The 11,886-nt window shown below is 44.6% G+C and overlaps 1 protein-coding gene across 1 annotated transcript; it reads left to right on the forward strand.

The window, feature by feature from the left end:
- Window positions 1–136: 136 nt before the first annotated feature.
- LOC308157083 (putative pre-mRNA-splicing factor ATP-dependent RNA helicase DHX32) lies at window positions 137–10,013 on the forward strand (the record flags this gene model as incomplete). The annotated part of the gene is made up of 11 exons (XM_080530562.1): window positions 137–415; window positions 764–957; window positions 1,385–1,760; window positions 2,550–2,783; window positions 3,425–3,518; window positions 3,784–3,933; window positions 6,044–6,235; window positions 6,707–6,847; window positions 8,037–8,227; window positions 8,688–8,878; window positions 9,830–10,013. The coding sequence occupies 11 exons, from the start codon at window positions 137–139 to the stop codon at window positions 10,011–10,013; spliced, it is 2,226 nt and encodes a 741-aa protein (XP_080386688.1).
- Window positions 10,014–11,886: the final 1,873 nt, after the last annotated feature.

Below are 11,886 nucleotides of genomic sequence, written 5' to 3' on the forward strand. Positions count from 1 at the left end.
CACTAAACAGCCGATTTCGAAACTCTTAAACATGGAATCACACAAATTATGTGAACATTTCGTGCGTCTGCTGGTGTGCGCTCTCTAGATTCTGTCTCTTCCTCCAGTCGGATAAACGAATTGAAATACCCGAACGATGGCGCAGGACGGTGCCCCTGCCACAGAGGAGTACTGGGGGGAGAGAATAACCTACGAATCCGAAGGAGACATTGCGGGTCTGGAAGACATAGAATATGATGATGTGTTGGAGCTTAATCAATTTGATGGACTGCCTTATTCCTCTCGGTATTACACACTGTTGAAGGAGAGAAAGGCTCTACCCGTTTGGAGAGCCAAGTGTGAGTTCATGGACTATCTGGTCAGCAGTCCGTTTGTTTTTGTCACTGGCACTGCTAAAACAGGGAGAAGTTCCCAGGTAAGGAAGTTTTTCAAATCAATGCTTATAAGACAATTCATATTATTATATGGATGGTATTTGGTCATTTGAGGAAGGAGCTTTGTTAGACTGTTTTTGGAAGTATTTCTCAGCTTTATAAAGAACAACAGGCGTGTATCTACATGTTGTCCCTGTGTCTTGGATGTCATTTATTTAACCCTGATTTAGTTAAACAGGTTAGAAGATAGAAATCAATTTTGCAAGAAGAGACAGCTGCTCTCATTCTTGGACTTTTTGCATGACATCTCTCATACTACTAAGGTTCAACTGTAGTGGGAAATGTGTTATGAATGTCTAACTGTCTTTGTGTCCCTGTGGCATCCACAGATTCCCCAGTGGTGTGCAGAATTCTGCCTGTCTGTTCAGTACCGAAATGGTATGGTGGTGTGCACCCAGATCCACACGCAGCAGACAGTGGACCTCGCTCTACGGGTGGCTGATGAGATGGACGTCAACATCGGTCATGAAGTGGGCTACAGCATCCCTCGGGAGACATGCTGTTCCAGTGACACTGTTCTCAGGTCAGCAAACACAGTCATGCAGGACACACACACACACACACACTCTCACACACACACACACACACACACACACACACACACACACACACACACACACACACACACACACCTAACCCTTGATTCCAATGCAGAGACCCTAGTATAAAGCAATAAAAACTATTGATTCCAAAATCACATGAACTATTTACCTTGCATTGAGATGGACTCAATTCAACTTACTGAGAGACATTTACTGCATTTGAGCAAAGGGTCTTGATACCTATGTAAATTAAGTATTTTTCAACTTTCTATAAATGTGTTTTCGCTTTGTCATTATCAGGTATTGATGGCAAACAAAATACATACATTTTAAATCGAGTCTATAACTATACCTTCTGATGCCACTGCATATTTTCACATCTAACCCAACTGTCTTTGACCATCCCAGGTACTGCACAGATGACATGCTCCTGAGGGAGATGATGTCAGACCCTATGCTGGAGCACTACGCTGTGATCATCATCGACCAGGCCCACGAGAGGACCGTCAGCACAGACGTCCTCCTGGGCCTCCTCAAAGACATCGTACTGCAGAGGCCAGAGCTCCGTGTGGTGGTCCTCACCGCTACGCCGCCGGGACCCAGACTCCTGACCCACTATGGGAACACCACCCCGCTGCTACAGCTGGAGGGGCTGGGGGCAGCTGAGGTGGTGTACAGTACCAGCAGTCGTAAGGACTACTTCTGCTGTGCCCTGCGCCTGGTCCTAGAGATACACCACTCCCAGGAGGAAGGGGATGTGGTGGTGTTTCTGGCCACCACTCAGGTAAGGTTTGGGGTGAATTGTAACTGTGTCATTAACCTTGTTGAGACCAGGTTTTCCTAGTTCGGAAAGCCTAGGGAAATCCTTTGCAGAACGTAGCTACAAAGAGGTGGAAACCCATTTGAAATGACTGACGTCTCGCCACACATTAAACCAAATCAAATACCTTGCAGAATTCGTTTTTTCCTTCAGGTTTTCTTCTATTTTCTTCAATGTTGCAAGCTAGCACGGGCAACAACTCTCTGCGAAATAGTCCTACTAGATAACAACAAGCACCCATTCTATGATCTTGGGGGGCGGGGTTCTCGGAATGTAACATCCAATGAAATTGCAAGTACATTCTCCCAAAAGTCCAGACCTGAAAGAGGAGAACAACGTGATTTGGAAGTAAGGCTACGTGAGCCTACTATGTCGCCATATGATATGGCTGTCTTAGTGTAGTCTTTACCTATTTTACACAATACACGTGGTAAGATTTACCTGGTAACGTTGTAATCTGGCAAGGTCCTACTGTGGCTTGAATTCCAGTTAGGGATTATTTGGAAATGACTATATGTACCAGAACACTGATTTGAAATTCAAGTTAACCCCATCACTTTTAATTAATTTAGAATATTTGCTAGCTAGATGCTTCTTCAGAAAATATTTTTATAATTTAGATCTTTGTTCCCTTGTTTTGGTTTGTTTACCACCATGTTGAAATGTCTCCTGGTCTAAACTCCAGGAATGCCACAGCCAGACTACTGTTGCTTTTAGAACAGAATTCCTTAAATATCTCTCTCTCTCTCTCAGGAGATAGATTTAGCCCATGACGTCCTCCGCAGAGAGGGGCCCAGTTTGCACCCGGCTCTTGGGGAGCTCCTGCCCATCCCAGTGCACCCTGGGGAGGGAGGGAGTGTACTTCTCCTGGGTGAAGAGGAAGGCAGGTGTAGAAGAGTCTTCCTTACCTCCAGCCCAAACGAGGAGCTCTTCTGGCCTCTTCCTACTCTGAGCTTCGTCATTGACGCGGGGGTCCAGAAAAGATATGTACGTAAATGTGTTATGGAGGGTTTTAAGCATACATTTGTACAGGTGCCTTACACATGGTAATAATGTTAAGAAATGGCCACAATTTACCCATCTTCTAATGGCTATTTACTATTTTAGGAGTTCAGTGTTCTTTAGTGACCTTCCCAGTCACCGGATCTGAATCCAATAGAACACCTTTGGGATGTGGTAGAACAGAAAATTCACAGCTTGAAAGTGCACCTGAAAAATCTGCAGGATTTTAAAGGAATGCTTCCAACATCTTGTGGAATCAATGCCACAAAGAATTGAGGCTGTTTTGAGAGGAAAGGGTTAGCCTTTTCAAACTATCAATCAAATTATCTATCTATCTCGTAAAACGGTGGGACCTAATATTTCCAAAAAGACACTTGACGGAACTGTCGTTCGGGATTACCGAACTGGATGTACCCAGTATTAGTATAGTGTTCCTAATAAAATGTTCCGTGATTGTAGATGATTCACTTCCTTAGACAACATTAATGTACTTGTTGTAAGTCGCTTTGGATAAAGGCTTCTGCTAAATGTCTAAAATGTAAGCTATAATATAGGTAAAAACTGTTAGTGTGCCACCATTCTTTGATGCATTGACAATGTGTCACTCTTTTTCTGACCTCTTACAGTTGTACAACCCCAGGATCAGGGCAAACTCAGTCGACATCCGACCAATCAGTAATAGCCAAGCGGAGAGCCGCAGACAGCTGCTAGGATCAACAGGTATGAAGACTGAACTCAGTCACCAAACCCGTCAGTGTTGAAGACCCTGTCCAGAAACAACCCCCAGCCCATTTGCCCTATACACTTTTAGATAGAAAACAATTAGATATAATCAGTGCATAGTAACTCCACCTTTCGTTACCTGGCTCTTTCACCTACCTAATCCTTTTCAGATCTACACCCGTGTCTGGGCGTTTCCTGACTGGGCCATATCATTCAAAGTAACCTTTTGCCTATGCTATTCATAACGTGTCACTTCCTGTAGGGAAGTGTTTCTGTCTGTACCCAGAGGACACGCCTCTGCCCAGCGAGACACGCCCACACATCCTGGAGTCTGACATCACCTCTACGGTGCTCTTCCTGAAGAGGATGGAGGTTGTGGGCCAGGGCCACTGTGACTTCATCGACCGACCAGGTATGACCTTACTGTAGGATAAGCATGGGGCTCTCTATCTCTATCTGGCCCCCTCCTACCTTGCCGACCTCGTCCCCCTCCACACCTCCTCCCGTTGCCTCAGGTCTGACGACCAAACCACCCTCAAGACCACCAGGACCAAGCTCCGGACCTGGGGTGATAGGGCCTTTTCAGCCGCAGCCCTGTCCCTCTGGAACGCCGTCCCCAACCACATCAGACAGGCCAATACCCTCCCAACATTTAAACAGGCCCTCAAAACCCACCTCTTCAAGCTCGCCTTCACCAGTTAACCCTCTCCCCCTCCCCTTCCCATGTGTCCCCAGCACTACCTCAATTAGGCCCCTATACTTTCTTCTATTTACCTTTTGTTTCTTTTTATTATTACTACTCGATCTTTTCAGTTTGTAAAGCGTCTGAGTGTGTAGAAAAGTGCTATACAAGTCTAATGTATTATTATTATTATTATTATTATTATCTTAGATACTGTATCGACCGGTGTGATATGGCAACTCAATAGATGTGTTGTGCCGATAATGCACACAGCAATGAGTGAAATATATTCAGTAAGCAACAAGCAGTTGAACATGTATCATAAGGACAAATATCCCACCAAGACTGCTGTGACCAACCAGATTTTGAGGGACACATTTCACAACAGTGAGAACATGGTTGAAATGTTGTGTCAATAGTGTTTGTTGCTCAATATTTATATATATATAAATGAACAAAATGACTTGTTGGGTAGATGGACAGGTACCCCTATGTGGGTGTCATGTTTACCACTCTGGTTCAGTGTGTATGTTTGTGACCTCCCCGCTCCTCCTCCATGGAGACACGGTGGGCTCAGCTCAATGGGTTTGGCCTGGGCGACCTGTTCTGTTCTATTGGCGGGTGGTGAGCCGTGCTTTAGCTGGGCTGACAGCCTCTGTTGTACAGCCATTGTTGGGGGGGGGTGATTTGCTTCCGTGTGCTGAGATCTGTGGGTACGATGATGTTGCAACGGTCTATCGGAGGGCCAACACTCATTAGCGATAAGAGCTTAGCCGAGCTCTGTGTGCGTGTGTGTGTGCGTGTGTGTATATGTGTGCGTGTGTGTGTGTGTGTGTGTGTGTGTGCGCGTGACTGGATGACATTCAGACTGATGTGATTATTTATTATCTTGTCGTTGTTTCTCATTCATAGGCTGTGATCATGTGATTATCACAACGGGGTGGTTTGTCAATAATCCATGTTTTTTATGCTTAAAAGCAAAGCTTGTCAGTTACCAAATTTTTTAAATAATCATACATGGCAGATTTAGAATAACATTGATATGTCTTAATTTTTGTGTCATCATGTTTGTATCTGTACCTATTCCAACAAACCACAGATACATTAAATAAGTCATCTAGAATATACAGTATACTATACATTTCAATACTAGGGTTAGGAAAGCATTTTTACTTATTTTCTTTGTTCCTGTTGACCAACACAGTTAAGGCCAATGCACACGGCCCCGATTTTGTCGCACCGCCGAATTCGATTCCATTGTTTTGAATGAGACAATGCACACGGCGTGCAATGAGATTTTGTCGCACGACAACATTCGATTCTCCATTCACACCCACTCACTTCGGTGGTGTGAATTGAGAATCGAATGTTGTCATGCGACAAAATCGCACGCTGTGTGCATTGGGCTTTACAGCTGATGTACTGCACCCTGTACTCAGTATTATACAACGGATAGATCCTGTCCATTGTCTCTATTGGTCTGTTTGCGTTCCAGCCGTGCCGATATCCATGATATACGCACGGCTAAAGGAATGTTGACACATCGTTTCATATTACTCCACGTTTGTATATAGCCTACCGTTATTGAAGTTACATTATTACCGTTGCTTAGCAACCAATAAACAAGTGTTCAGCGGATGAATACACTTGCATAGTTCCATTAAAATACATTAATTAAAAGTTTGTCTTGTCTTCCTTTTGTGAAATATTGATAGATAAATGTGGTTGTATAAAAGCGTTATGGAACTCGAACGCTTCTCGTTCCATAACGCTTAATTGACAGCCCGGTTATACACAGTGGTTATACTCAAAGTTTACACGTGTGTTTATGTCCCTGTAGACCCTGAGGGTCTGATGCAGGCCTTAGAGGAGCTGGACTACCTAGCAGCCCTGGATGATGACGGCAGCCTGTCAGAGATGGGCGTCATCATGTCAGAACTTCCCCTGGAACCTCAGATGGCCAAGATGCTGCTGGCCTCCTGCCAGTTTGACTGTGTCACTGAGGTGGTCACCATTGCTGCCATGCTAACAGGTGTGTGTATGTATGTGTGTGTGCGTGTATGTATGTGTGCGTGTGTGTGTGTCTTATCCTGGCTCCTTTTTCAGTATTGTTATTTGTGTCAAATTTAGGATTGAGTCTGTACTGCAGGGGTCACAAATTACATTCCTAAGCATACACTGTGGGGCCTGGACTTTAATATATATAATAATAATTTATTTTGAAAGTTTCACTTACGGAAAAGAATGAACTTTTCCAAGATATTACATTTTTAGATGCACCTGTATAGACCTATATATAAAATATATACCGGTATTTAAAAAAAATGTTATTATTATAATATATATTTTAAAATAAAATAAATATAAATAAACGTAATAATACAAAACATATATATATATTCTGCTGGCCGGATGGGAAGCTTTGGCAGTGGGCCGCCTATTGGTGATCCATGCTGTACTGTAGGCCATGTTAACCCCTTGTATCCCCCTGTCCCTCTCCCAGCACCAAGCTGCTTCCTGGTTCCCTCTGTGGAGTTGAGCCCAGAGGCAGCCCGGTGCCACATGAAGTTCCAGCACCCTGAAGGAGACCACTTCACTCTCATCAACATCTACAACGGCTACAAACAGAGCCAGCAAGACCCATGTGAGTTTACCCTCAGTGCTATCTGGCATGTTGGAAATACCAACCAATCACCATACCTAACCTTAATGTAAACCTCTCTGCTTGCTCATTACTTACTTACTTACTTAGGCCCTTAACTCCCAGTGGAGCATAGGCCATTGACGACTCTTCTCCATCCAGCACGGCTTTGGGCTATCTTCTCCGTCTCTCCCCAGCTGGTACCATGTCTTTTCGCCTCCGTGTCCCGCCTCCAGCTGTTTTTGGGCCTTCCCCTCTTCCGCTTCCCCTGGGGGTTCCAAGTCAGGGCCTAGCGTGTGGTGTTATCTGCTGGCTTACGTAAGGTGTGGCCAATCCATCCCCACTTCCTTCTCCGGATCTGGTTCTCTTACTGGCTCCTGGCTCCCTCTCTGCCACAGCTCCTTGTTGCTGATTTTGTCCGGCAACCTGATTCTGAAGATGCGCCTCAGACAGCTGTTAATGAATGTCTGGATCTTCTGTATCGTCTTTTTTGTCATTCTCCACGTCTCCGAACCATAGAGAAGGACACTTTTGTTGGGAGTTGAAGATGCGCACCTTCGTTGGTGTTGCTATTGCCCTTGAGGCCCAGATGTTCTTCAGGATGATGAAGGCTGCTCTAGCTTTGCCTACCCTGGCAGTGACATCGCTGTCTGTGCCACCTTGTTTATCGATAATACTGCCAAGGTAGGTGAAGGAGTCGACTTCTTTAATGGGTCTGTCGTCTATGGTGACAGGGATGGTGGTCAGGGGGTTAATCCTCATCAGTTTTGTCTTCTCCTTGTTTATCCTAAGGCCTGCTCCAAGGGATGTTGTCGCTAGCTGGGTGGTCTTGTCCTGCATGTGATTATGGCTGTGTGACAGGAGGGCCAGATCATCAGCAAAATCCAGGTCATCCAGTTGTGACCAGAGTGTCCACTGTATGCCGTTCTTCCTCTCTGCTTGCTCATTAGATAATACTTAATATCGATTAAGGACAATAAGCTAAAATATTCACACATGTTGAAGGTGTAGCTAAATGTGTCCTTTGAAGGATGGCCTTCTGGTCAATGCCTTACTTCACCATGAAGCATTTATAATGTCGTTTTTTTGCTGTTGATTGATGTGTGCATGATGGTCTCTCTCCTTTCTCTGTCTCTCTTTCTCTCTCTCTCCCTGTCCCTCCTTCCCTCCATCCCTGGATTGCATGCTTTAGACTTCAGTGTGGAGCGCTGGTGCCAGGACTACTTCCTGAGTTACCCTGCCCTGCAGACAGCCGACACCCTCCATTCTGATCTGATGGACATTCTGAGGAAGATCGAGCTGCCAGTCTCCCTGCCAGCCTTTGGCTCCAAGGCTAACACCCTCAACATCAAGAGAGCACTGCTAGCTGGCTTCTTCATGCAGGTACCCTAACCCGAAATGTACTGTAACCCTGGGCAACCATGGATGTAGCCCTAACTAACCCATAGATGTAACCCTAACTCTAACCCATAGATCTAACCCTAACCCATAGATGTAACCCTAACTCTAACCCTAACCCATATATCTAACCCTAACACTAACTCTAACCCATAGATGTAACCCTAACAGTAACTCTAACCCATAGATGTAACCCTAACTCTAACCCTAACTCATAGATAACCATAGTAACCGTAACCATAACAGTACAGTACAGTCATGGATGTAGTGGAGGGTAAGCCCACCTAACCTTTCACCTTTCAGGGGTGATTTGCATTTAGCCACCTTTTAAGTAAATGTGCATATTTGAAAGTTAGCGTTTAGGTTTGTAATCTTTTCTTGGTTGTCCATTGTTTACCTAGTAGTAGGGGTCATGGGTCATTAAACTGTGCGCTATTCCTGTCAGGTGGCAAGGGATGTGGATGGATCAGGGAATTACTTCATGCTGACACACAAGCATGTGGCCCAGATGCACCCTCTCTCTGGCTACGGGACCAAGAACCCCAAATTGGGCCTTCCAGAGTGGGTCCTCTTCCACGAGTACTCCTTCTCTGAGGACAACTGCATCCGCACCGTGTCCCACATCACACCAGAAGAGTACGTCCTCCCCTTCTACCATTGCCATCTCCATATCCTCCCCTTCTACCATTGCCATCTCCATATCCTCCCCTTCTACCATTGCCATCTCCATCTCCATATCCTCCCCTTCTACCATTGCCATCTCCATATCTCGGGCATTTTCTCCTTCCTTATTTTTTTGAATGAGTTCATAGTTTAACAGCAAACATGTACAAGTACAGCCAAGCAAATGACTACTTGTATCACTTGTCCAATAGGTAACCACGGATATTGAGTTTTGGGAGAGATCCGTATCTACTGGACTGACCAGATGCTTTACCATAGTTAAATGTACCGGAGGGGGTTTCTTAATCCTGCCCTCCAGTGTGGACTGGATTAGGGGATTAGGGATTATCTATTGCCCAGACTACCGGGAGAGTGGTACTGCATTTTAACGTAGAGGGCTCTATTTTCAGACGGCACAACACGTACACAAGTCTAAATGCAGCCAGGCATATTGGCAATTTGTGTTTGGTGGTAACCGTTGAAATGACCACAGCACTGTCTTGCCTGTGCTCAGGTGGGTGGAGTAGCGGTCATAAGCGGTCATGCAGTCAACTGCCATCAGTTCCGCTGAACAATTCTGGCCTTCAATATAATAATATGTTATTTTATAATAATACTCCAGACACATCCACTAGCGCCCCCACATTTGCACATTTTGCGACTGTTTTTTATGCCGTTAAAGTAAAGCCCGGAGTGTTAATGACAGAGAAAGCTCAATAGCCTTCACACGCACTCTTAGGTTACACACTCATTCCGAAATAGATTTTTAATCCACCAAATGGTGCGTCTGGCAGATGCCATCCAAACCAACCCAGAATGAGATGTGGGTCAGTTGTATTGAACAAAAGTTGGCATTATCATTTCCACTCATCATTATTTTTGATACGCACCAACAATGCCTCCCCCTCCCCTCCTCTCTCCCAGGTTCATTCAGATGTCTCCCCAGTACTTCTTCTACAACCTCCCGCCAAGCGAGAGCAAGGACATCCTCCAAGGTTACCTGGACCATGGAGTGGCTGCACACTGCAAAGGGAAGAAGAAGAAGACTCCCACCCTGCAGACTGACGCCCAGGAAGGCCAGGCCTATGAGAGGTGTGTCATACAGTGACGGGCATGGTGAAGGCCTGGTTGGGATCAGACATTTCCTTTTAATGACCGGATTTAGCTTGTCCGATGTAAGGGGTCTGCAATGTTACACACCAAGCAAGCGAAATCAAACACACTCAAAGTAATCAAATGCGGTTCTGGTTGAGATTACTTATATTATATTATTCTAATTTTATTCTATAATATTTTTATAATATTATTATTATATTATATTCCCTTGTATCTCCTGGTCACCAGTGTCACCTTTGAGTCAATGAAACTTAGCATCATGTCAGTCTTTGTGTTAATGAATATAATATCATTGTGTTCATATTCTAGATGTTTATAGGACAGTTGGTCCTCTCCTGTCCCTCTGTGTTTATAGAGCTCTAAAACACATCCATGTCATTGTTTTGGAACTTGCACTTTATTAATAAATGACGACAAATATGTTGGAGGAGTGCTTATCATCAGTTCACCTCTAACCTGCTGATTTTATTGATTAGTTTAATTAAACAGTTTTACACCCGTACTGGGCACCATTTACAGGTGTAAGTGAAGTCATTTGACTGGTGTTAAAACATACAGCAGCGTTTGATTGGTGTCTCATTTTGGAAGGTGGGTTACTTTATATGGCTTTCCTACTGTCACAGAATACAGACATGATGGTACAATAACACTATTCTTTACCTTACATTTACAATATGTAATACTTACAATACATCTTACAATAAAGACCATTCATTCATTCATTTACATTTACATTTTTGGCATTTAGCAGACGCCTTATTCCAAAGCGACTTACAATCAATACATTTGAATACTAAGCATGTGAATCAGCAATCCACCATTCGTTGGGGCCCGGGGCCACTGAAAGAAGAAAAAACCTTCTCCCTATCGCCTTCTACTAAAACGTTTTTTTCTTTTTTTCTGGAGAAACTGAGAAACAGTACAAGGGGGGCAATATAAGTTCTTAGGGACACAGTAGAGGGGAAAGCGGGTGTCTTTAGGAGCCGTAGTGGTGAGGGTCAGAAGATGTAGCTGCCCAGTTGATCCGTCTGCTCTTCCTCTTCCTGGTCTGTCACAGTAAGGGTGCAGTGTTCCTAATGGATGCCCCAAACAGCTTACTAGGGGTACAGGGGAGCACAGATCACCTGGTCGCTCCGGGCATGTTTGTGCTGTAAGACAACTTGACAACAAACAGTAATACTTAGGAGTAAGCTTAGCTGATAGCACTAACCCGATCTGGTGGCAACCAGGCAAGCATACAGACATCTGCAACGGGGCATCCAGGGGAAAGGTCTGGGCTTACTGCTCCATCTGGTGTGGAGGGAACAACGTGGTGAAAGTCAAAACATGTCAGAGTGAATGTACTTTATAGAGATGACATGACTCACCCGGCCACATAACAACCACTCATACCTGTTCTACTCAGCACATTTCTATGCGAAAGTTCTGTACAGGCCCATGGAGTAGGGAGGGGTGACCCAGTTCAGAGGCAACAGGGCCTTACGTGACGTATTTCAGCACCCGGTGACCACTTTAGTCCTGCCCTGCATTACCGAGACACCCAGAGACAAGACATGCCAAGATCCAGAGTACTGTGTATAACCTCTGCTTGCTGAAATAGGCTAAACTGCCTGGCACAGTGGAACACTGCATCAAGAGATGTTAATACATTGTATCAAGCTTCATCCAGCTAAAATGTAATTGTACACAAGCCACATAGTAGCTCTGAGTATTCCATTGCTGGCTATTACTGGAAGTGTGACGATATAAGACAAATGACACAGCAGTTAAAAATAGCATTAAAACCTTTTATTTCAAGTCAGGAAAAACATGCTGACATACACACATTCCAACATAAATACAGCAACCTGTTCAATAAGATTCAG

The sequence above is a fragment of the Nansenia antarctica genome, assembly GCF_963989245.1.
Source record: "Nansenia antarctica genome assembly, chromosome: 1".
In the NCBI taxonomy this organism is placed as follows: domain Eukaryota; kingdom Metazoa; phylum Chordata; class Actinopteri; order Argentiniformes; family Microstomatidae; genus Nansenia; species Nansenia antarctica.